This window comes from Talpa occidentalis, unplaced genomic scaffold (assembly GCF_014898055.3).
Source record: "Talpa occidentalis isolate TD23 unplaced genomic scaffold, MPIMG_talOcc4v2.1 talOcc4.3, whole genome shotgun sequence".
Taxonomy (NCBI): Eukaryota; Metazoa; Chordata; class Mammalia; order Eulipotyphla; family Talpidae; genus Talpa; species Talpa occidentalis.
Window position 1 is genome coordinate 136,679,043 of NW_023603184.1, and position 25,983 is coordinate 136,705,025.

The following is a 25,983-nucleotide window of genomic DNA, read 5'->3' on the forward strand; positions in this document are numbered from 1 at the left end:
GCTAGCAGACTCCAGGGGAGAAGGAGCTGTGCCCTCAACTCTTCAGCTGCTTCACCGTCTAAAATGCACAGACTTCTTTTCCTAGCTGAAATGCCTTTGGGGAAAGCAGGTCTCCCCAGCTCACTGGGGTCCCTATCACACCTGCCATCTCACACTCACTTGTCTGCCTCACCCTGAATGCCCTGGCATGTCCAACAGCTGGAACAGATGGTCTGCAGGCCACCTTCCAGCTTTGAGAGCCTGACCCCAGCCCATTCTCCATTTCCTCCATCACCTCCCGCGCCCCCCTCTAACCCAGAAAGTGGGTAACCCAGGTTCCAATCCTGAATATGCCCCAGACACTGCTGAGGAAATCCCTGGCCTGGAGCTGACAGGGCATCATCCACAAGGTGCTATTTGTCATCTGAGGGGGAATAAGGGCATGAAAACCCCACATCCTACTCCTGGAGATCGGTCAGGAGCCCGAGTTCTCCAGCACACATCCCAGTATCAGCCCTGAGCTGGCCGTGACTTGTCCCCACAAGAGGCTGGAAATCACAGACCCACCAGCAATCACCTCTTAAAGCCAGTGACCCTGCGAGCTGAAGTCCCCAGGGGAGTGACCTAGTCTACGCAAAGCGCCATGGAGGGCCCAGGGGCCCCATCTTCCCAGGGTGGCAACACTGCCCCCACATAGCGGTGTGGCCTGTGGCCCCAGAGGGAGCAAAAGAGCCTGGGAGTGAAGCGTATTCCATAGGTCACCTGCTGGGGTGGAGAACTGCACCCCCAATCCCAGCCGGGGGCCAGCTCCCGCCTCCCTGGGCTGCCCGAACTCTGTCCTGGGGTGGCTTCCTGCCTCTCGGGAACACAGGAAGCCGACATTGTTGGGATCTAAATGGCCTTTTCCTCCTGGCCTCGGGTCGGAAAATGAGCACATAGTCTCGGTGTGCACCTGACCCCAGCGGTAACTACCCGCAGGACTGGCTGGCTTCAACGTCCCCTGCTGGCCGAGACCAGCCGGTGCCCCACCAGGCCACGCAGCCCCGCCCCGCCCCGCTCATCTCCATGGCTTGGCCTGGAGGTGTGTGATGGTTTGTATTATGTGTCAACCTGGGTAGGCCATGGTACTAGATACTTGTTCGACATTGTTCTGGATGTTTTTGTGAGGGGGCTCAGTGGATGAGATAAACATGAAATCAGCAGACTTTGAGTGAAGCACGTTACCTTCCCTAATGTGAGCGGGCCTGATCCAGTTAGTTCAAGTCCTCCATAGGACACAGACTGACTTCCCCAAGCAAGAAGGAAATCTGCCAACAAATCAGTGTTGAACTTGACCTGTAATTCTTCCCTCGTTCTTCATTTTGTGGCTTAACCTGTAGATTTTGAACTTGCTAAGCCTCCACAATCACAGCAGCCAGTTCCTTAAAATAAACTATCCATCTACTCTTCCATCCATCCCCCGACCCTGTTCGTTCACCCCCACCCTGTTCGTTCACCCCCATCCTGTTAGTTCTATTTCTCTGGAGAACCCTGACTAAGATGAGGCATCTCAAGAATGGCTGGTGGGGAGGGAGAGGAGAACAGTTACAAAGTGGCTCTGAAACCTTCTGAACAAGAAGAAACCTAGATGCTCTCATGGTTTTCAAACTTTGATTTTTGCAAAGTCCTCATCTGATGGGCTCTTGTGTGGAGTTTCAGTGACACTGGTGAACATTTCTTGAGTGCTCACTAAGCCAAGCTCTGAGCAGTTATGGATTTTCTTTAATCTCTGCAGAAACCCCAGGAAGGGGGTGAGCTGGGAATCCCATCTTAAAGATGAGGTGACTGAGGCACAGAGAGGGAAGTAATCTGCCTATGGTCTCACTAGGAAAGAGGGAGACCTAGGATTTGAACCCAGGATGACTGACCCAAATACAAACCCCACCCCCTCCAGCTTTCTGATATTTTTAACCCCTAAAACTAGAGCTGTTTTGACTAGAAGTGTTCCAGAGCCCCAGTCCCTTATGCCTCCCCTTAGTTGCCCTCTTAGAGCCCTAAAGCACTTCAAAAAGTAATGTACAGCTCCCTTGGAACAGTTTAGAACCTCTGATCTAGTCCAACCCCTCATTGAGAGGAGAAAGCAGGTCAAGAGAAGTGTCTTACCCAAGACTACAGTGTCAGTCAGTGGCAAGTCAGGACTAGAAACTCAGCTCTTCACACTCTAAGAGGCTGCTTCTAAAGACCCCAAGGAGGTCTACAGACACGGCAGAAGCTGGGGTTCCCAGTGAAACAACAGAGGAGGAAGAGCTCTCCTGAAACAAGTTTTCCCAAAATCTAAGCAGCAAAGGCTTCTGGATGGGCTTGTCTCAATGTGAGCTGAATTGTGGTACCTGGCTGCACCCCACTCTAGGGAATCTGCAGATGACCTACCTCCCAGTCCAATCGAGGTGCTTTGGAGGGATGTGGTCTAAGCCTGGCTCCCGATCCAGGCCAAAGAGCAGCCTCTATCTCCCTGTGGGTTTCATCCTACAGGATGCTAGGGTCCTTGGACAAGAAAACCTGCTGTTTAAACTGAGGAACTCCTACATATCCCTCAAGACCCAGCCTGCATATGCCTTCCCTGCTACAGCCTGAAAGGAACATTTCTGCTGAGTCAGAGACAGCCTTTCGCACACGCCTCTGCGTCAGCTTTGTTGCCATGTGCTAGGTGATGGCATATCTGCCTTCCCGGGTCAGAGGCCAGGTCTTGGCACTGGTACCTGGCACACCTCCACCAGAGAAGGGTTCTGCCCTTGATTGTCAGATGGCTGCATGGGTGCATGAAGGAGGTGAAGCAGTAGCCTTCACTGAGATGGCTATCAGCCTTTACAGACTCCAACAAGGGAATTTTCTGGGTCTTCCCACTGTCTGGGCCTCAGTGAGCATTCTCCATCCAACCCTTTACCTATTGATGAGGAAACAGAGGCCTGAACAGTGAAGTGCCTTATCTGAGGTCATACAGCCTGTGAACGGCAGGACTAGAAAGATCCCAGGTCCCCCTGGCTTCTTCACCCATGTCTCATCCATCTCTGTCCCCCTCACAGGGAGCTTAGTCCCTGACACTGACACACTTAGTCACAGCCATACACAGAACCTCAGTGATCCTCACCATAACCTCGGAGAGATTCAGAAGAGGGTGCATTGTTACCCCACGGTGTACAGGAGGAGGCAGGCTCGGCAGAGCAGAAGACTGGCCGGCAGCCTCTTGCCTGGCTGTCTGTTACCCCCCATCACTTTTGTTTGTCTTTGAATTTCCTGAAACCAGGACTAGACCCATGTTCCTTGACTCCCTTCCCCACTCCATCCCCTTCTACCTGGTTATATTAAACAGTGGGATGCAGGAGAGTAGGGGTGGACGGACGGGCCATCCAAGCCATAGGGCAGAGCAGCCCCAGGGAGACAACAGGGACAAGTGCCCGTCCATCAAGATCGATCTAGGAAGCATCCTCACTGCTCCTGCCTCCAGCAGATGTGGCCTTGAGGCCTGTGGAGACTGTGAATTCAGAGCCTTGACATTTCCTACACCCACCCCACCTATCATCTCCAGCGTGAATCCAGAGGGTCATGTTGTGGCCCAAGACTGAAGACTGGAGGAGAAGCGGAGAGCAAACCTTTTGGGTTGAGCTTGGAGAATGAAGTCCACAGCTGGCCCTCAGCAAGGAACAACCTGTACAGCCATACCTGGTGGTGATGGGTGAGTGGATGCTGGATGAGTGGGTGGAGGTTAGATGTATGGGTGAATGGGCAGAGGGAGGATGGGTGGATGGAGGGAGGGAGAGAGGGAGGGAGAGATGGCTGATGGGTGGGTGGGTAGGGCAGTCTGTCCACCTCATGTCACCACAACTTCCTGGCTCCAAAGCACAGTGAGTCGGTCCACTCCTGCATCTTCCACCAATGAGCCCATGACCCAAACACTGCCTGCAGGGTTAGTGACCCTAACCCTCTCACAGAGGATGCCCACGCTTCCTGTAGAGCCAGGAGTCTTCTGTGTCCTCCCTGTTGGGCCTAGCCCTTAGGCCTTCCGTGGCCCAGTCCTGACACCTGGTGGTGCCTCCAGAGGGTGACCCAGGTCTTCCCTCTTCTCACCAACTCAGCTAGAGCCACCAAACCAGCCTGGCCACCCACTGGCCACCTGCCCCCCACACAGGTTCCTACTGGCAGGGCCAGGTTCTGAAACAAACTGGGAGAAGCCAGGGTCATCTCAGCTGACCTTGGGAAACTTCCATTCACATGGGTCAAATCCCCTCCTGAGCCCCGGCCCTCAAGCCATGCTGACCGGTGAATTTAGGGCATCACCGACTATTCGGCCAGAGATGTGCCCATGGTCACACAGCACGTGTCCCGGACTTCCTTCCACCCCCATCCCCTTGCTGCCCACACTTAGAGGGGCCCAGGGTGTCACCGGGGTGAAGGGAAGCCACACGTGAAAGGAACTGGGGTGAGATCCAGGACCAACGGAGCACAGCTAGTGGGGTGAGGGTGGGATGATTCACACAAAATGCAAAAGCCCCCCTTGGCAACTCCTCCTGACTTTCCAGCCCTAAAGCACCACCGGTTCCAGCCAGTATTCTTGGGAGGAGCGCGACACCGTGTGGCTGGTTTGGGAATGGCGAAAGCTGCTACTGGCTCCCTAAAAGCTGGCTGGGTGTCCCAGCCTTCAGTTAAGGACCACACTCCTCCACCCTTTGCCCATAAAAGGCCTTACCAGGAACAACACACACACACACATGCACACGCACACGCGGGCACGCACCATCCTTCTCTAACCTGCAACGCCCAGCTGAAACTGAAAAGGGGAGAGTCCAGGTGGAACCACGTGAGCAAAGGCTCCAGGGCAAGCAAAAGCCCAGCCCATGTGGCATATCTGACATACTTGGCATAGTTGGGAAGTCTGTGAGGTGCAGCTGGTCTGAGTATGAACTTGGGGTGCTGGGGGGAGATGAGGTAGAGCTGGCAAGAGATGGATCCCGCCAGGCTCTGCAGCCACAGGAAGGGGTCTGTCATTGTTTAGAGGGTAGTGAGGGCTGCTGAGCTTTTCCCCGGGAACCAACACAACCAGCTCTCCACGGAGGCTGGCTGGAAGCTGGTGCAGAGGGTGGTAGGAGAGGGCAGGGCAGGAAATGAGAGGTGACTGGGACTGAAGTCCACCCAGGTGGAAGATATCAAGAGGCTGAGTGGACTACAAAAGGGTTCAGCAATTTAATCTGTGGGGGGGCACCCCGGTGATCAATGGCAGATGGAGGTGAGGAGAGGGAAGCCCCTGGCAGAGCAGTTGGGTGGATGATGATGTCAGTCACCCTAATGGTGATAGCCAAAGCCCAGGTTGTTGGAGACCAAGTGAGAACAGATAGTAAAAGCCCCACAGCCAGCAGCCTGCATCTGCCCTGAGTCCTCTTAACCTCAGTTCTAAGCAGCCACAAGGGGAGGCCTGTGGCTTGGCGCCTTGGCAGTAGTGCCAGGGCCAGACACACGCCACTCACATAACTTCCACGTGCCAGGCACACCACCTCCACATGCCAGTCACACCCACTCACATGCCATCTACACGCAACCCACACATCTGCACACCATCCACATGCCCTCCACATGCCAGCCACACACCAGCCACATGTCCCCACGAATTATCCATACACATTCCATGTGCCGTTCACATGCCATCTGCATCCAGTCACATAACCTTGTCACACCATCCACATACAAGCCACCTGCCATTTCCCTCACCGACCACGTGCTACCCCTACACCCCATATGCTTGCTATTCGGTGTGTTCAGCATCCCCTCCCAGATGAGAACCAGGCACCAGGTCAGGACTCCAAGGACGTTCGTAAAGCTAAGCCCCAGCTTACCCAGGCCTTGGGCCATCTCAGTACTGTGCAGACACACCCCACTCCCCAGGGCCCCACCACCGTCTCACCTTTGCAGGTGCAGCCCTCCCGCGTGATGACCTGCCGGCAGATACCACAGGGCTTCACCTTCTTGAAGGTCTTCACCTTGAAATGGTGAGTCTTGGGGGCCTCCAGGTCTTCTGGCTATGGGAGGGGAGGCACAGTAATCAGTCCTGGGCAGAAGGCTGGGGGATCAGGAGTTGAGGTCTGCGGGGGATGGAGGTAATGGCCAGGGAAAGGAGAGGGGAGAGCCCCTTGCAATGTGAAGGACCTGCACCCACTTCTGGAAGAAGGTGCCCAGGGAGAGAAAGCCGTGGCTGCCACCCAGAATCCTAGACTTAGGTGGGGTGAGCACACGGAGCCCTGACAACTGGAGACCCCAGCATCTGGAGATCACAGTCCTTCCCTTAGTTGCTTAATCATTTTTTTTCTATTTACCTTATTAGAAAGGCACACAGCACAGTTCTCCAGAAGAACTTCCTAGTGGCTGTCCCAGGCAATATCCCCCGAGGTAAATATCACTGTTACTTCTGTCACCAAAGATTTCTTGTGTCAGATTTCTTCACTTTATATAAATGGAATCATAGAGGATACACTACCCTCAAGACAAATCAGACATGCTCTGTGTCTGGCCTCTTTCATGCCTCACTAATTTGTGAGATTTATTCACAAGCTGGCATGGATCTGTAGCTTCTTCCTTTTAATCACTGCATAGTATTCCATCATTTGAATGCAGCAAATTCTCTTATCTATCTGCTATTGATAGTTCTTGCTGTTTTTACCCATATCCCCAGGATGTCATGTCCCTCAATTCTCTCACCCTCACTAGCACCCCCTGCTTCACCCCAAAAGATTCCCCCCATCTTTATTTTTATATGCTATCCTTTGCATTATGAAAAATACTGATATGTTAAATATAGTCAAGGGTTGCTTAATGACACTTCGGTCAATGATGGACTATATGCTCGATGGTGACCCACTATGCTATCCCATCTAGCCTAGGTGTGTAGTACCTACACCGTGTAGGTTTGTGTAATTACTCTTTAAATGTTCATATAGCCAAGCTGTCTAAGGAGGCAGTTCTCAGAACATATTCCATCCTTAACAGATGCATGATTGTATTGTTTTTTTGCAAGCACAGCATCCACAAAATGAGAGATAGGCTGGTAGTCCAAGCCTTGCTGGTATCTGATCTGCCATGAGCCCCACCATGAGTCACCAAGCAACTAGTACCTCGTGCCTCAGTTTCCCCCTCCTGATAGCTCAAGTTTGGGTACCACACCCAACCTTGGGCTCTGTCATATTCTGACAGCCTTCCCACGTGGGGGACACACTCCAAGCCACAAAGTTCTGCACCCACAATGCTTAGGACCACCCTCCCACCTGTAGGCCAGGTGTACAGGCTGCGAGTTCCTGGTTCAGTGGACTCCCCAAGGAAGTTATCCCCTCCCCGCAGGCACCATTCCTCGCCAAGGTCCCCACCCTGGGCTTTAACCTGATTTACTTGCAGGCTCCAGCAGTAGTAGGAGCCAGCAAGGCCCAGGTGAAGGCCGCTGCTGTTCCCCCCGCCCCTCCAAGCACAGAGTCTTCTGACACCTCTCCGCACACACGTGGCCACAGAGACACAGCACAGACCATGCCGTTCTGGGGAGACGGTTGTGCCCTTCCGAGTTCCCCACCTTGGCCCCTGCTTCAGGGGGCCTCCCAGCTCTGGAATAGGGGGTAGCGCAAGGGCAACTTGTGTGTATAGAGGAGGGAGGGAGGGCAGTGTCCCACAAACCCAGTGTGCCTGAGACTCTTAACCAAAGACATGCCATGATGAGTCCTGGGAAAAAAAGACTGAGCCACAGAGAAGAAAACAGACAAAATGAGAGAAAGTCAGAGGGACAAAGAAGCAAGGAGGGGGGAGAGATACAGAAAAAAGCAACTGAGAGTCAGACAGAGGAAAAAAAGAGAAGCAAGATAAAAACAGAGACAAAGAAAGACCGAGACCAACAAGCACACACAGAGAATGAGAGATTAGATAGAAACTCACAGAGACTAAAAAAGGGAACCGGAGAATCAAAGAGGGACAGACAGACAAAAGGACACAGGCGCCAGCTTAAAAAGGCCCCCAAAGGCTAAATCTTGGAAGATCCGTACTTCAAAATACATCATGATAGTACCGGCTTAATGAGCCCACACTGACATGTGAAATAAGGGAATAAATTGAAAGTTCGAGAAGGAACAGAATATTTACCAGTCTCAAAGCGCCTCCATATCGTATTTTTAAATGACAAAGGGGGAAAAGTAACTTCTCCTGGCAGACTCTGCTTTAATCAAGGGCTCCCATCAGCACCACCAGTAATGCGATAAATGGAAATGCTGGGCTGCGGAGGGGATGCGCTGAGAACAGAACACCGTTCCTGCGGATTCCTGCCAGCCAGAGAGGCGCAGTGGACTCTAATCACGACATACTTCAGGCCAACCCACATTGAAGCGCAGTCTGCGGATAAATGGCGCGTCGTCTTCACAAGAGACCAGTCAGGAAGGTCAAGGAAAGACCAAGACGTCCTGACAGGAGGCTAAAGGGATATGACGACCAACTGGGGTCCGGGAATGGGGAGCCAGTCATGTGTCGGCGTCAGTTTCCCATGTTGATCGTGCGTTGGATGAAATGGGAGAACATATTTGGGGTGAAAAATATTTGGGGTGGAGAGTGGGGCTTTACTCTCAAAGAGTTCAGGGGAAAACATTTTTGCACTGTATGTGCAACTTTTCTGAAGCTTTAGATAGTCTCAAATTCAAAAGGCAGAGAAGGAGAAGATGGGGTGACCGGAGGGGCTACGAGGAAGCAGGGCAGAGGTGCAGCGAGCCAAGGGCCCAGGAGGTGGTAGAGGTGCCCGGAGCCCAGCAGTGGCCCCTGGTGGCTAGGCCGGGCAGCAGGGCCCCGGGTCTGACATTCCAGAGAGCCAGGTTCCAGAAGCTGTGCTTCCAGTTCCAGCTGGGGGTAGGCGCAGGCACTGATCAGCTCTATCCTTCACTCGGGTCCTCCACCCCACAGGGAAGGTTATGTGGGTGCCCTTCGTCCCTAGGCCTCATCGCCCTTTGTCCCATCTCAGCCCCTGGCTGGCAGCCTTGTGGTGATCTCTGTCACAGATATTCTGGGGAGGGACCCAGCCCAATGTCAACAGCAGACTCAGGGAGGAAGGAAGAACAGGAAGAGAACTTGGGGCTCAATTTCAGAGCTGCCTAAGGAAGTGGACAGCAGGTCCTCAGTCTCTGCACCCCCCGAGCCTGCCTTTCCTACCCACTATGTTAACCCAAACTCTCCATTCCAGCTTATCCCCCAGACTTCTTCACTGCCCCAAATCCAGCCTAACCTTCCCCCAAATCCAACCTTCACCCAATGCCCAGGGAAGGAAACCTCCTTCCTAAGCATACTTGGGGCAGTGGAGTTGTGACAGGGTGGTCCCCAGGAAAGGGGGAGGTTCGAGATTCCCTGACCTACCCAAATGGAGGGTGGAGCTGAGCAGAGAGAGAAGCAGCTGCAGAGGAGACTGAGGAAGGAAGGAAGCAGGATGGAGCCAGAAGGAGACCTGGAGGAGGCACATGGAGCCTAGAGATGTGAAGAAACTGCACTTGTCTTTTGGTCGTGGACTGGGTGACAAAGATGTGGGTGAGACCCTTGGGGAGGTGACAATGGCAGCTTTTATCTTAATTTTGATTTTGCTCTTTTCCTTCTGGGCTTGTCTGATTGTTTCTGACCCTTTTCAGTGGGTCCCCACTGGAAGGTGCTTTAGAACTGTGGCAGGCTTCAAGGCCTTGTTCTGGGCCAATCCTGCTTCGATGGACTTTTAACCACGAGGGGACGGGTAACTTTGGGTGCTTGATTTAGAAACTAGATTCTTTGCCTTTCTGTATTGTTCCCTAATTGTATTAAAGTTCCTTCCCATTAAAGTCTCATGTTTTGTGTTGATGCAATGGATGGCAAAACCCATTTAGAGAAGGCAGGTTTTGGGGGGTCTGGGGTGTATCTCTCCCTGCCCTGTAACAGAGTCACCAGAACAAAAAAATAAAGTTCTGGCTGCTCAGTGAACAGATGGGGAGCAGGCAGAAACTTCCAGACTGACAAGTGGATGCCCAGGCTTCTCCCCTAAGCCCTGGTTTGCCAGCCCTCAATGCCTAGCCTCATAAAATCTGTGTTTACAGAACCTCTTCCCCCATGGTCTTGGGGAGCAGGGGTAGGGTGGCAGACTGCTCTCTGGCCTCTCCCCATCTCTCTAAGCAGCGCCCAGCAAGCACCCCAGCATGACCCCTGGCCCCCTCTACCACCCTGCCCTGGCTCTCTGAGGAGTGGGAGTTAGGCTCTACTCCCTCAACTGTTGGCTTTGAAAACATCAATGGCCTTCTCTGGTTTTGCAGTCCCCAAATGAAAATGGGGTTTGGACCAGACAGTCTGGGTGTAGAAAGAATAGGGAGACAATGGAACACTTTGAGATGAAGGGTCTGAGGGCGTGGGGAGTAGACTTGAGAGTGGCTACAGAGAGCAGGATGTCTAATGTACATCACCTCTCCATGGGAGGCTGGGGGACCCCTATGGGAGTGAGGACACCAGTCTGGTCAGCCCCCAGGCAAGTGGCCCCAGCTGTGACATCAACTCTGCTGCACTGGCCTCCCCTACTCTACATCAGGGTAACTGGTGCACTTGTCAGGTCACCCACACAGGCCTGAATGTCTCCTCAGGCAATGGTGGAGAAAGTCTCGGGTGGGGGAGGTCAAGTCTATCTTCAAGACCTGAAGGAGCTCATCACTGAAAGTGAGGCCCCATGCCATCTGCAACGAGTCTGTATGCAAAGCAAAATCCAGCAGGCAGAAGCTGCAAGGAAGCACAGCCAGACTTGACAGGGAGCAACAACTTCTCAACAATCAACAATCAGATGTTAAAACCCTACAAAGGGGCCTCCCCTGGGGGCGCAGTGGTTGAGCACCAGCTGCGAAGCCGCCTGCAGCCTCTGCAGCGCTGGTTGATCCCAGCCTGCCAGCGAGGGTCCCACATGGCACGACATTCCTCTCCTGTCTTGCCTGCTGCTCCTCTCAGCAGTGTACTTCGTCAGTCTGCCTGTTCTGTTCCCCCCTCTGGCTCTGGTGAATTCTCTCACCCTCCCGTGCTTCTGACTGTACCCAGTGCTTGTATAAATAAATAAATAAATAAATAAATAAATAAATAAATCTTTAAAAAAAAAAAACAAGTGGCTCTGCAGGCGCAGGCAGAGGGGATGGCGAAGCCCAGTGTTGGTCAAGGGCAACGGCTTGTTATGACAAGGATTGTCATTTTCCTGACAAGTGGCAGACAGCCTTGAATGGCAGACAGCCTTGCAAAGCACACCCAGCTCTCCCTGCCTGGATCAGTTCCTAATGGGCCAAGGGGCTGGGAGCTCAGAGGGGGCACAGCCGCAGGAGGAGCTGCCTGCTCTCTCCAACACCCACCTCCCTCGAGAACCGGAGTCAGAGAAAAGCGAAGGGGTCATTCTTCCCCATCCTGCAAGCCCAGAGCTCCAGTCCAGCGACCAGCCCGTCCAGCATTAGAGGGCTTTCCTGGCCCTCAGGGACATCCTCTCCCTCCCACCCTTCATTGAGCCAAGCCAGCCTGCCAGCTACTTGTCCCGGCCAGAGGGGTGTGGCGCATCTGACTTGGACAGCCTCGGTCGAATCCTTGGCTCTGGGATGGGAAAGTCTGTTTGTTGGTTCCTCCCTGCCCTGTGGGGTCAGAGTGGGATGGGGGAGATGATGAAAAGGGATGATAACCCTAGGGGTCCTCCTGTTCCTAAACGCCTGTCCCCTCCCCAAGAAACTTCCCCAGAGCCCTAGATGATGCTTCCAGAGGGCGGAAGCCCACCAGCCAGTAAGTCTTGGGACAGCAAGTCTCCAAGTTGCAGGCCCAGAACAGAGCTAGAGGCCAGTCGGCTCCCCCTGCCTCCTCACCTTGTACCCCTCCAAGTCTCCTCGCATGGAAGCTGTGGGGCCAGGCTCTGGTTGGCATCAGAGCTTATTCCTACTCCCACAGAGCTGCAGGCTGGCTGTGGGAGTCCCTTGGACACCTCAAATAAATGCAGTTTCCCCACCTCACCTTCACAATCAGACCAAAGCATACCCTCCCCAATCCCCCGGCCAGTTTATGGCCTGACCACGTTCTTGGTCGCCCCAGTTGGAAAACTCTGAGTCACTCAACTCCTCCCTGCCCTCCACCCTCCGATCCAACCAGTTACCAGACTCTAAATTCTGCTCTGAACACGAGTGGCCTTCCTTGGCTTTTTAACCTGCCGCCTTTGCCATGTTGGAGGCCTTGGCATAGCTGCCTAGGGTTATTCCAACAGTCTTCTGGGGCCCCCTCCCCACCACAGCCACTAGGGAGTGCAGTTCTCCGGGGTCACTGTCACCCCCACTCAACCCAAAATGCTCTCATTCCATTCCAGGCAACCACAACAGAACCCGTACTCCCTCCAGCCAATGGGAAGTAGGCTCGGCCAATGGGAAGTAGGCTAGGTGCATGCCCAGACCCCCTGCCACCTCATCCCCACTCCAGAACCTGCCCTGCAGGCACCTCCGAGCCTCTGAGCTTCTACCCTGCCCTCCCTTCTCCCCAGAATGTCTTCCTCCCTCAGGCTCCCCAGCTTGTCAAGTCTAGGTATCCCTGACAGGCTCATTCAAGCCTTACTCTCTCTGGAGACCTTCCAGATACCAACCCCCTCACCCTGTCCCCAACACTTTTTTTTTTTTTTGAAAAGTTTAAAAGCGGGCCTCCCTGGTGGCGCAGGCAGTTCTATCCCGGCTGGGCAGGCAAGAATCCCACATAGCAAGGCAGACCTCTCCTGTCTCGCCCGCTGCTCCCCTCAGCAGTGTGTTTCGTCAGTCTGCCTGTTCTGTTCCCCGCTCTGTCTCTGGTGAATCCTCTCACCCTCCCGCACATCTGGCCTGTACCTCCATTCTTGTATAAATAAATAAATCTTTTTTAAAAATTAAACAAAAAAAAGAGAAAAGTTTAAAAGCTCCAGAAAAAACTGAACATGCACATGCCCCTCACCAGTTGCTAACATTTTGCCACCTTTGCTCTTTCTCTGCCGTGGCCCCGACATGACCACGATATCATCACCACACTGGGGAAACGCGACATCAGTACAAGATCATCTACTATTTCCTTCTGGCCTCAGTAACATGCATTCTGCTGGGTCTTTGTTTTTATTTTGGATTCAGGATCCAATCAAGATGCTGCATTACATTTAACTGCTGGCTCTCATTCATCTTTAATCCAGATACTTCATCCCACCTTTTGTTTCTCTTTCATGGCCTTAAGGTTTTTTTAAGAATCTGGGCCAATTGTTTTGCAGAATATCCCTTCATCCGGATTTGTTTATTCATTTCCTCACGATTAGATTCAACTGAGCACCCCAAGTGTCCTGTGCCCCTCATGGCATTCTGCCTTATGTTTGGTCACTGCTCCACCACATTTTAGCTCAGTGGCCTCTGTCTGCCTCACTTGACTAACCTATTAAATGGGCTAGTAACAGTAACTCCCACCTGTGGTTGCGCGGATCAGCCGGGACAAAGCCTGTACAGCACCATACCAGCACCTGGCACGGAGCAAGTGCTCACTAGACGTGGGCTGTGATTCATGCTGTGGTTCCTTTTAGTGTACTGGACCAGCCCCCCAGGAGGCCTGGGTCTACACATATCCCCTCCCTCCCTGTGTATGTCCCAGCACAGCATCTCACCAAAGCAAATCTGAGGGAGCAAAGTGAATGGAGCTGCTGCCTGGCCTCAGTTCCCTCTGCCCACTCCCACTGACCAACCCTCGGGAAAGAGAACCTGGTCACCCCATTCAGGACCCTCAGATGCAGGTGTTACATCACCTAGCTGAACAGAAAGCTCCTTGACTATGGGGAGCCCTGGGTCTCCCCAAGAGGGAAGAAGAAGAGAGCAGTTTTACTGAGCTCCTCTCCAGTTTCCAGGGATCCTGCAAAGCCCTGGGCCATCTCTGGCAGCCCTCAGCCTGCCCCATTCTGAGCTGGTGGCTCTCTCTCCATCAGCCTGCCTCTTACCCCCATGAGTCTTCTTCACCTTCTGTGCCCTCTGCCATAGTCATAGTGAGGTTCAAATAAAGTTGTTGGACAAAAACATGCAGGGAACGACAGTGAGGCTCAGTATCTCACCCACCACTCAGCAGAGCCAGATGGTAACGGGCAGGTGGACTCAGAGGTCCAGGTCTGACCACTGTGGTGCCACCTGCCTGCATGCCCAGGGCCTGCATGCCACTGTCACAGCACATCCAACTCCAATTCACTCGAGGCCCTGACAATGTCCCATCACATAAGAAGAGCTACAATTTCTTGAGCTCCTACTATGGGAGAGATGCTATTCTAAATGCATACATGTGTTAGTTCATGTAAAACTGAACAATTCTGTAGGTAGGGAGGGAGACTGAGGCACAGAGTTGTGAAGCTACCTGCTGAAGATCATACAGCCACCAAAACGGCAAGGCTAGGCTCATACTCAGGCGCTGCACTCCGCCTACACCATCCTCCTCTGAACAGTGTGTAAAAAAGGTGCAGTATTTCTCCCTGATTTTACACCTCAAGCATTATTTTGAAAAAGTTTGCAAATGGAATCTTTCAGATCCTGGACAGTCTCATGCATCCCAGTCTAACTTTCAAACCCATGGTCAGGAGGCCCTAGGTGGCCAACCCTTCCAGGTGAACAAAACTCCAGGGAGAGCAAGTTCTGGGCCATGGGGTCAGACACAGGGCCTGCATGGCTGGAACTACACCCAGTAATCTGGGGGCTCACAAGGACCCTTCAGACAAAAATGTGTGTACTTAGCCCTGGGAGGGGCAGTGGCTCCAGGAAAGAGAACACTTCATTGCCTACAGCTGGAAGTGGCCTCAAAGAATAATATCCAAACTTCTGTGAGGTCCAGAAAAGTCCAGCAACCAGCCTGAAGCCACATGACATACTCAGGGCAGAGCCAGGGCTGCACTTGGCCCCCAGCCCCGCCTGTGGCTCTTTAGAGCCATACCCTAAGAAGCCCCTTCCCAGTGCCTGAGAATAGAGGGTGCCCCTCAGGAAGCAAGAGCTGCAGTTTTCACTCCATAAGTACAACACCAAGAAGCCTCAATTCCTAGGCATGTGATTATGTTCTAAATAAACCATACTTGAACATGTAATAGCAAACAGGAGCATCTGATGAGAAAATCAAGTTATGCATAATAGACAACTGTGCTCCTTGGCTAATAAAGTTTTGCTCCTAGAGCTTATTAAAACTATGTACTACAGATATATGACAACAATCTGGAAGCACGTGCTCACAGACCTGTGCCTCAGTTTACCTCTCTGTGGCCAAAAGCCCAGCCAGTGCTTAGACCAGAATAGCTGTCCAGAGTCCCGGAGCAGTGGAGTGCTTCAGATGTGGGGAGGAGGTTCTGTCCAGCCACACCCATCCTACGAAATTCTGCCCCCCACTTCAGATCTGGGATACAGGTGGTTAAATGAGCCAAGGGCGAGGCTGCAGAGTAGGGGAGGGAACAGCATTTACTGAGTGCCTACTGTGCTTGGTACCTGGTCTTTTGACATACATGATCCCTGTCCTGACCCCAGGGGTGCAAAGTATTATTCTCCCCACTTTACAGAACAGGAAACTGAGGCCAAAGAAAGGAACTGTTTGAACTAAGCTGCCCACCCAGTAAATGATGGAAACTAGGATTTGAGTCTAGCCCTGTCTGCTCTCCAAGTCCACACACTTTCCACCACCAAGTGTCCCTCAAGGTAGGATCAGTCCCCTTGGCAAGGTCCCCAAGCCCTTTCCCTGAAGAGTGCACACTTCCCATAAACAGTGGCATTGTCCCCTCACTCTGGGCCACAAACTGCACCCCTGCTCCACTGAGGCGCACGCAGAGGGAGGCATGGACTGAGTCAACTGCCTCGGGCAGCTGGGGGATGAGGACAATAACCCTGATGTGGAGGGGACCGTGCCTTTGGCGCAGTCCACACTCTCCCAGAATCCAGCCTCTTCTGGAGCTAGACATCTAGGCCTGGGCTGGATGGAGAGAGAGCGGCCCTTTGCCCAGTCCATTCCCACTGACCTCTTCCCATCCCCATGAAAAGTGCTTGGCCGTCCCACAGAGCTTGGGGAGGAACACAGAGCTTGGGGCTGGCACATTAGGGGAGAAGACAGGGGAGGAACAAGGACGGGGCTGGCACATTAGGAGAGAGGACAGGAAAAGGAAGAAGGAGTGGGGCTTAGAGGGACCATATCCAAACCAACCTTGTTCTAAGTGCCCTCTCCCAACCCTGGGGGTGGAGGGGGGTCAGTTACAGTACCAGTCACTTGGGCCCACATTTCTGCAACCCCCTTTCATTATCCGCATTTCATGCAAAGGGAAACTGAGGCTGAGGCAAAGCACATTTCACGAACTGTCAGCTTCCACCGTCCTGTCTTCACCCAGAGCAGCACATCATCCCTGGAAGTCTAATGCCTTCCCTCCCTCTGCAGGCTCCCTCGGTGCCCACCTCTATCCTCAGCAGGACTTCCTGTTGGAGGAAACCTGGAGAAATAAAATGGCCAAAGCTCCCACTGGATGGATGTTAACAGTGGCCCAGGGAACCAGCAGTGAATCCTCTGTGTGGGGCGCTGCAGGCACCCACAGTTAATTACTCACACCCACTCCAGCGCCCCAGCCCAGCGCTCCACCCGAAGCCCCTCATTCCAGCCCCTCCCCCACGCACCCCCTTTTGCCCAAAGTACACTTGATCAGAGTCTGATCTCCCGCAACTGCCCTCAGTTGGGCTTGCTGGGCCGAGAGGGCCCTCCCAAGAGGACTGGCCGGCACTGTGAAGGGGGCAGGAAAGGCCACATCTGGATCCCGAGTCTGAAGCCCCCTCCCCCAAAACAGCCATCACTCTCTGGAAGACCGACATTAACCTCGGCCAGGGATGACTTCCTCGCCCTCCTGACCCCGCGCATGCCTTCCCCCAGCCCAAATAGCCTCAGAGCCCTCCGAGGAAGGGGGCTCCCGCCCCTGCCCACCACCCTCCTGCAGCAGCCAGCCCTCCCCCAGGTCCCTTCTTTCCCAGGAGCTTCTGGCCCGGACTGCAAGACTTTTAACCCTTCCCATGTGGCCGCACCCCGTCTACCCCCAAAACACACTTCCCTGAGCAGGAGCCAGGACTAGAGAAAGGGGAGACCATGGCTCTGTTCCCCCAGGTGGGCAGGGGTGGCGGGCAGCGAGGAGGTCTCAGTAAGGATGGGAGGGCTGTGGAGGGAGGGACGCCAGTGGGTGGGAGCTGAAATTGCATCTAGAAAGGACAAAATGATGGAATCGGTGCAGAACCCCCCAGCTAGGCTCTTCCAGATTCCATTTTCTAGGTCAATATCCCATCCCTGGCCCGGCCCCCAGTCCCCTCCTCACTCTCTCTGGGTGAGCAACTGAAGGGTGAAGAATCTTCACCCCAGTGTCGAGGCGGGGGTGGGGGTAGACATCCTCTCGGTGTCCTACTTACAGCTCCTGAGGGCAAGATTGGTGCAGAGGGGGATGCACTGACCAGGAGACGGGGCCTGGGCCCACGGAGGGGGAGACACTCGGGCTGAAGCTTGTTCAAGTAGGCCTGTCCTGTCCATCAGAGGCAAAAGACCAAAGACACCCCCCCCACACTCACCGCCACCCTTCAAGTCCAAGACTCCCTCCACAGGCTCTCAGCTGAGATAAGGTGGAAGGGGACAGGAGGGCAAGCCCCTGGTTCAAGCCGCCAGACCTACCCAGAGCATGCAGGACAGACAGATCCACGTCATCTTCGGTGGGTCCCGTTCCTGGGGCCACGCCCGGGGCGAGCAAACGGGCCCCCCTGAGCTCACCGTCTCCACAGAGTGGGCAGAAGGGAGTTCTGAGTCTGCTGCTGCTTCAGCTCAGCCAGCATCTGGCCCTGCCTGCCTCCAGCTCACCCTCCCTCCTTCTCCTCCTCCCCCCAACTCCCCAGTCCCTGCCTCCAGTCTCCTCCCTCTCAGACTTCGCTAGTGGCTTTGGGGGTCAAAAGCCCTGCTTTGCAGGGTGCGTGAAGGAGACAGGACAAAGAACAACTACTAGAGACAGGAGCCCCCCCCCCACCAAAAGTCACTTACCTCCCCCCACCCTGCACCCTACCCCAGACACAGATTCCAAGAGCCACCAAGGCTCCCCCTGCCTCCTAGTCTAGCACTGGCCACCCTGGAGTCTGAGCGCCTCCCAGCAGGCTTCCTACCCCCAGACCACCACCACCGGTGGACAGACAGACACACGGCAGCATAGTCTGCCTACTGGGGGTTTGCAGCCCCTCCTTCCATCTCCAAGTACCCACACACCCTCCGACCCCCCCTCCCCAACACATGCCCCCTGGAACACACTCATGCGCACACACCAATCGGCAGGTCCAAACACAAGAGGAACCAGGCCTGAGACTTGGGGAGAATGGCCCTGCCCCCAGGCTAGAGACTTTGTTCCAATTTTTTCCTATTTTTTTTTCTTTCTTTCTTTTCTCCAAACATCTGTCCCAGCCCTTCCTGCCCTTCCTAAAGGGAGCCCCGCTCCAGGCTCCCGCGAGAGTCTGTTTTTCTTGACTGTACCCTGGGCCAACATTTGGTTTGCATTTCCCCACTTCCTCCTCCGCCTCCCCTGCCCCCTCCCTGGGCCCAGTTTTCACCTCCCATCTTTCCACCCTGTTCCCTTCCCCCCCATGACCCCCCAGCCCGATCAGGCCCCCCCTTCTCTCTCCCCCAGCTTTGCCCAGGGACAAGAATCTGGAGTCTAGATGGTGGGAAGAAGAGGGCTACCAAATCCAAGCAGATTTCCAGGGCACACTGCAGGGGGTTCTAGCAAAGTCCTTGCCAAGCCCTCATGGTCTCAATTCTCCCCCCACCTCCTCATCCCCCCCAAAAAAACTTTCCTCTTTCAGCTCTGGCTGTGGCTGGACCCAGTGAGGGTGGGTGGGGCTGGTGAATCACCATCTCTGCTTTTTTGGAGCCTTCCAGGGGAGGAAAAGAAGGCTCAGCCCCACCCCCTTCTGTAGCCGCACACACCAGGACACACAGTCCAACTCACATAAACACACAAATACCCAGGACAGGGCCCCACCCAGGGTAGACACTCAAGACCATTTTCTCAGACTGAGTAATTTGGCAAGAAAGTCCTCTCCCTGCAATTCTACACACACGAAAAGGTGCTGTACGTGCCCCGGGGCCGCACATACAAAGGGGTATGCATTTCCCACCACGCACCCAAAAGCACGCCTTTGCCGCTCTCTGTGGGCACCACACACCATGCAGTCCCAGCGTTCAGCCTCTCCTCACAGGTGGCCCTGCCCAGTCAGGTGCCCAGCTCCCAGTGCACAGTCCAGTCAAGACCTAAGGAACCCCAGGATGAGCGGGAAACACCCACCCGTCATCTAGGGACAGACTGCCGCACAAGGACGTGCAGACTGCACGCTGCACAAGGGACAAACACCACTGTCAGGTGATTCTGGGCAGTCGGGGTGGACACAGAGCTGTCTAAGTCTATCCTTTCTGGAGCAGGTGCCTGAGTTAAGAGCCTGTTCTGGTGAATAAGACCGGGAAGGGGTCAGGGCCCCTTCTCCACAGCTCTCCAAGTCCTTCTGCAGAGCTCTGGGGCTGGGAAGGGTCTGCCCTATCATGCATCCCCTGCCAGACTCACCATGACCCCTCCCAAGCTTGCTGGGCCTCAACCAACAACTGAAGCAAAACTGAAATGAACCCGTGTTCCCCGTGGCCCTGCAGCCACCGCTGGGAATCTGCACAGATGGAGGCCGCCCCGCATACCCCTCTCCGCTGGGCTGGCGGGAGCACAGGGCCGGGGGCCTCTCTGTGAGCCCCAAGCCCACCTCTAGCCACCATCACGAGCCCTACCAGCCTCCCCACAACTTCAAAGGCTCAGCCAGCCCGTCAGCTAAGCCCTGACACACCAGTGCCCACTCTCCCCCTCTCCCGCTGCTGCGCCAGCAGCCCCTTGCTGCCAACGTCACTGGAAGATGTGCCTCCCAGCAGCTATCTTGGGAGTTCTGAGAAATCACCTTGTAGCTTCCCAGAAATGCCAGGACACAAGACCGAAGACCAAGTCACAGCGACACTTGTCGGGGCTCCCACACAGCTCAAGGGGGCCCTATGGCCCCTAAGTCATCTCCCTCCCCAGTGTCCTCAGCTGGGTCTAAAAAATGGGTGCAGAAGGCCCTTGCACCGGGGTCTCCCTCCAGAGTGCCCGGTGCCTCTTTCCAAGCCCGTGGGAGGTCTCGCCTATAGCTTAACGTCTCATTTTTGGGAAGTGCTTCCTGCTACCAGCCACTATCTTCCCTGTTGAATGTTAAGTTCTGCTACCCGAGCTGGCTAACCTTTGCAGTGACTCCACTGCAGGCTTATTACCCGCTCGTCATCCTCCACAGCCCGATGTCCCCTCCACTGCCCATACAAGCAGGCAGAGTTCCTTGGATGATGCCCTGTCCTGGGTTTTTGGATCCCCAGAGATTAGCAAGCAGCAGGTGTCACACACGCAGAATGAATGAACCAGTCTGCCAATCAATGGATCCTAACCTATTCTCTTAGCATCTACTATCGACTTCCCAAAACTTCCTCTCTCCTGCTCTGGCCCCCATGAGAGGGTCAGCGGGCACATCTTTCTTGCACACCTTTGCATGTGCCCATAATGCCCACCTGCCCTTAGCAACCCATCTCTCTTCCTGTTACTCTGACCCCTGACCTCTCTCAAGCTGCAGACTCCTGAGGCCAGATTGGTTTTGGTCATCCTGGGATCTGTGCCCAGGGCCTGGACCAGAGTCTCATACACAGCAGACACGTCAGCGGGTTGGCTGAGTTTCTGCCCTGGGATCCCAGCAGACTCAGAACCTAATTGGCACTGTGCTCAGCCACCCCAGGCCCAGGCCCCTGCCTGGCCCCCACCCCCACACTCTTCCTGGAGCAGGTTGGTGATTAACTGTGCTCTCCCCTCTGCGTGCAGGGCCCTTTCAGCTCACCACCCGCTGGTGCAGCAGCCAACTGAAAAAACAGTGGGGTTTGCGGGGCCCCAAGGCAGGATGAGCTGAGCAGCGGGAAAAAGTGAGGGCAGGAATGAAGTAAATGGACCTTGCAAGCCTGAGTTAACATTGCCCTCTCTGGGCCTCAGTTTCCCCACCTACGAAATGTTCTCCAAGGTATCTTCCTGCTCCCCCTTCTGTCTGCCACAAACTTTCCAGGAAGGCCCCAGCTCCCTCAAACCCACTCCTCCTGCCCTTTGACATGCGGCCATCAGAACGTTCTTCCCCTTGCCTAGCCTTCTCTACTCAGGGCTCAGAGCCTTCCCTGGGTCATGTTGGCCACAGAATCCAAAGACCTTGCAGCTCAGCCTGTCTGGGGGTCTGTTACAGCCTTTGGGCCTGACAGCAGTTCAGTTAGAGGAGGAGGCAAGGGGCTGGGCAGACCTGGTGAGGGCAGCCAAAATAAGGGAATATCCCATCCTCGGCCCCAGACACTTTCACCAGCGGCAAAAGCCCACACTATCACATCCTTTGATCTGTCGAGAGAAGCCCCAAACTTATATTACTATATAGAATCTTTTATATAAAATATTAAAAACAAGGCAAATTTTGAAATGTTGACCTTTTTTTAGTCATTCTAGCTGCCAGAGTAAATGTGTCTACCGAGAAGATCTGGCCTGCTGGGCACCTCTCACCTAATCTAGCCCCCTTGTCTAACAGATGACAATACAGCAGCAGAGGGGGCAAGGTGTGACCTACCTGAGCTCACAGAGCAGTCCGGAGGAGCTCCCAGGTTCCAGACTTTTTCCTACGCACCCTGCCGTCCAGTCACTGTAAGACCATAATCATCCTCACAGCTTCTTGCTCCCAACCCTGCAGTCCATCGCCTTACCCACCAGGGCTGCATACACCATGGTCTTCCTCCCAGCGGGTCCCGGGGATTTCACATCACATAGGTGGGTACAGAGCTAGCATTGAGTCCTCCCCATCACCCCACTGCAGATCCCCAAAACGTAAGACATAGACACTGGAATCTGACACCAAAGCAACAGTATCTTTACCTTCTGGCTCCCTCAAACTCTGTCATTCCATCCCCCGCCCCAGGAAAGATCAATATTAACTAGCCAGGTACTTAAATGTGGAATCGCATTTAAGCCTCCTGCAAGCTCTCAATTTATAAATTCAGGAACAGAGAAGTTAAGCAACTTGCTCAGAGTCACACAGCAAGTCTGTGTGAGAACGCTGTCTATGGTATTTGGTTTCACAGCTCTCAGGGATTGAGAATTTTCCTGTTGCCCCTATAGCAATACAGTCACCCAGGGACAAGAGGTGGTAGTCCCACATTGCAGTGATGTATTAGCTGTCTCCCCATGCCTTATCCAAGGACTGCACCACACTTCCAGGAAGAGGGTCAGCTGCCCCAGCCCTGGTTTGGGTGCAGTAGAGGATAAGGGGGTAGGCATATGCAGAGAAGCCAAGGACAGTGTTGCCACATGGGGCAGGATAAGACCGACTGGCTCCCTCGTTGCTCTAAAAGAGCCAAGAGAAAACCTCAGTCTTAGCAAGCCCAGGATCTGGGATCTAGGTGAGGACAAGGTCTGGCCACTGTTGCCCACAGGTCCTCTTTTCAGTTAAGCCATGCTACCTCATTCTGCCCCCACCCCATACACACTCAGCCTTTCATTCTGAAAAGCTCAGAGTCCAAACAGAAACCCCATGCATCATTGTGCAGGATGCTCACTGCACAGGCTGCAGCCAAGGGAGAGTGGAGGCCAAAGTCCCATCCATGCGCCACTCACAAGCCCTGGCATGAGACCCATCAGCCTGGAGCATGAGGCTCTCACCGCAAAGCCCACCCATGAACCCTATGGTCCTGCCCCTTAACTCTCCTACTGCCAAGTCCACCATCCCTCTAGTATGAGATTGAGGACTCCCCCTTGTACTCCAGAAATCTAGAGTAGGAAGATGAGATTCCAATCAGATCCAGTTTGAGCCTCAGTTTCTCCAGTTGACCCAGGAAAGAGAATCATTCACATTCACTTCCCTTACCTCCCCTCCACCAGCACCCTGGGTGGGGACATTTCTGGGCCCACTTCCAACAATTTTTAATAAAATCCTTCCCAGAGCTCAAGTCGTGATCTTGATCTCTTCCCCAGCTCTAATTTCCTGCCTGACTCAGGGGCTGGAGGGAGGCAGCTACAGCTGCTCATCCAGCCCTCACCCCCACCCCAGCTCAAGTCCTGGCCCAGGATGTTAGATGATCCTCTACTCTGCAAGTGAGGAGGGGGATTGATTGCCAAGCGGCCTGGGGTCTGACTGACCTGGTCCTGGTTGGCCATTCCCCACTGCAGGGTGCCTTTTCCCAAATCCAAGAACCCAGTTTCTGCAGCATCCAAACTCAGAACCCACTGGGATGCGGATGGGGCTCGGCCTGAGGTCCACAGCTGCAGTGCCTACGTCCCAACCAATCCCCAGAGACAATGAACTTCGCTAGATGATTTCAAAGCACACCTTGGGTGCCTGGGGCGGGAGCCTGCTGGCACCTTTCCCCACTGCGGAGTGTCAGAGAGGGAAACTGAGGCTGAGAGGCAGCACCTCGTATGAGGAACTGAATATTCAAGCTCCTTATGGAGTGGACGGATTCTTCCCATCCACTCGGATACTGGGAAAAGTCCCTCCATCCCCTCACCCTGGGTCTTGCCTGCCTGAAGGTCAACAAGGAAGAGGTCCCCGCTGGAAAGGCATAATACTACTACAGATAATAACCCTTATTTTTACTGGACACCTTCTATGGAGTAGGCACTTGGGTAAACACTTTAAATGCATTATCTCATTCAATCCTCGCCATAACCCAATGATACAGCTATTTTATTATCCCCATTTTATACATGGGAAAACTGAGGTACAGGCAGATTAAGTAACGTGCTCAAGATCCACAGCTAGTAACAGTAGAGCCAGAATTCAAAGCCAGGCAGACTAGTTCTATGGCTGGCACTCTCAACCACTATGGTGTACTGAGCCCCCCTCGTCCCATGTGGCAGGGGTCCCTCTTGGGGTTCTCCAAAGAAATGGGGAATGGATCAGAAGGCCAGCCCCGCACTGCAGGACCCCCAGTTCCTGGAACGATCCCTTTCACTGGAGACTTCCGCAGGTGATGATGCTCTTCGGGTTCTTTCTGCCCCTCTATGGCGGGGATTCCATGCAGTTTTTGCAGTTTCCTAATCTACTGCCCAGCTAAAGCACCCCCTTCTGTCTTCCTCCCTTCCCTGAAGGCACAACCAAAGAGCCTCTCTGGAAAAATCCCAGGGAGAAAGATATTCAACCAGATCACAACCTCCTCTTGGCCTCCCCCACCCCCACACACACACACTACATATCCCACCAGACCCCTCACGCCTCCAATAAGCCAGCTCCGGGCCCCCATCCCAGTGTCCCGGCCCTCCTCTCCCTGTCCACTTCCCTGGTCCCTCCCTCCTTCTGAGTGGAGAAAATGCCTCCTGAAGTCCACCAGCTGTTCCATGCCCTGTCTCCATTCCACTCGGCAGTCTTAACTCAGGGTCCTCTGAGCCCATGGAAGGGAGGGGGAGACCTTTCGCACAGAAACTTGGGAGGGATGCAGAACACCCCAGAAACGTTGCTCGGCGCCCAAATCTCCACGGCCTCCTGGGTTATCCATGACCTGTGACCGAAATCCACGGCGCCGAGGTGTGTGCTGGGGGAGGGCCAGCCACTCCCCCTTCGTGGATCGGTGCCACAGGAATGGGGCTTCCCAGAGACCACAAACCCTAAGGGCAGCCAGGCAGACCGTGGCTTGCAGCGTGGCCCCCGGGGAGGGGGCGAGAGGGTCCTATTACGCACACCCCGAAGGCTGAGGCCAGGGGACGCCAGTCGGGGAGGGGTGGGGCAGGTGCCAGGTGAGCACATGGCTATTTACCTGGCTGCGGAGGCAGAAGCGCAGGGGCAAGAGGCAGGAGAAGAGGTACTTGCCCCACCGGATCACGCAGGAGAAGCACCAGCTCAGCCGCGTCATGTCGACCCGCGGGTGGGCGCCCCCGGCGAGGCGGGAGAAGAACCGGCCGCTCTGGGCGCCGAGTTGGAGGAGTTAGGCAGGAGGGCGCGAGTCCCGCCCCGGGGTGCCCGGGGTCCTCCGCCCGCAGGAGCAGCCCGAGAGCCCCACCCTCTAGCGGGAGGAGCGCGGCGGGGTCCCCGCGGCGCGGCCCCGACGTGGCTCCATCTCCCCGGAAGTCCCTGCGGGCGGCGGCCGGGCGCGCCCCCCCTCGGGGACGTCCTGGGGCGCCTTCCCTCCTCCCCTCGGCGTGACAGCCGCCGGCCGGCGTCCCGGGCGGGCTGGGGGGCGAGCGCGGCACCCCGGCAACTTCGGGGGGCTCGGCAGGCCGCGCTGGAGAGGCGGGTCCGGACCGGGCGGAGTCGGTGCCAGGCGCGGGCGTCCACCTGCGAGGCCGCAGGGGCGCGGCCGCATTGTGCTCCGGCTGCAGTGAGTGTGCGGGCGCGTGTGCGCGCGTGTGGATCCCCTCCAGCCCTCGCTCCGAGTCCCAGATTGCTCCCCAGAGCACCAAGTGATTAACTTAAACAGCGGCCACCGGCTTCCAGGCCTGATGCAGAAACATCCGTTTGTGGGGGCAGGCCCTGGGGACACCACACAGCCGAGCCTTCTGTCCCAACTCAACGCCAACCTCTGACCCTGGCCACACCCCCCGACTCCCCAGCTTAGACCTTTCTACAGCTAATTCCGGGCGGGTGGGGGGCTGTGAGGGAGCAGCCACCCTCGCAGGTTGGAAGGGACCCTGCCTCAGACTCGAGACCAGCTCAGATTGCCAAGAGTGGGAGAGGCAGACTTGGGGTAGGGCTGAAGCTCCCGCTCAGGGCTCCCCATGTGCCACCTCCCATCTTGGGCCACTGGAGGCTAGGGACCCTTTTCTGACTGAGCAGTGCTCAGATGATGTGAAGAGGCCGGGGTTTGCTCCCTAATATTGTATAGGGACACCAGACTGTGACCCTGGAGCTGGGAGGCTGGGGGGTGCTGGACTCTAGAGAGGGA

At 54.9% G+C, this 25,983-nt stretch overlaps 1 protein-coding gene across 4 annotated transcripts in view; it reads right to left on the reverse strand.

Annotated features, from left to right (window-relative positions):
• TNS1 (tensin 1) overlaps window positions 1-25,024 on the reverse strand; it is a 199,301-nt gene extending 174,277 nt beyond the window's left edge. For 2 of the 4 annotated variants that reach the window (XM_054700073.1, XM_037524017.2), the window contains exons 1-2: window positions 24,859-25,024; window positions 5,912-6,026 (exon numbers count right to left, since the gene is read on the reverse strand). In XM_054700073.1, the coding sequence (XP_054556048.1) occupies window positions 5,912-6,026; window positions 24,859-24,954 (211 nt within the window). In that variant the 5' untranslated portion in view covers window positions 24,955-25,024. Of the gene's footprint in view, window positions 1-5,911; window positions 6,027-17,670; window positions 17,830-24,858 lie in introns of those variants that run through there. The other 2 variants (XM_054700072.1, XM_054700077.1) reach the window with 2 other exon arrangements.
• Between the last annotated feature and the right edge of the window lie 959 nt (window positions 25,025-25,983).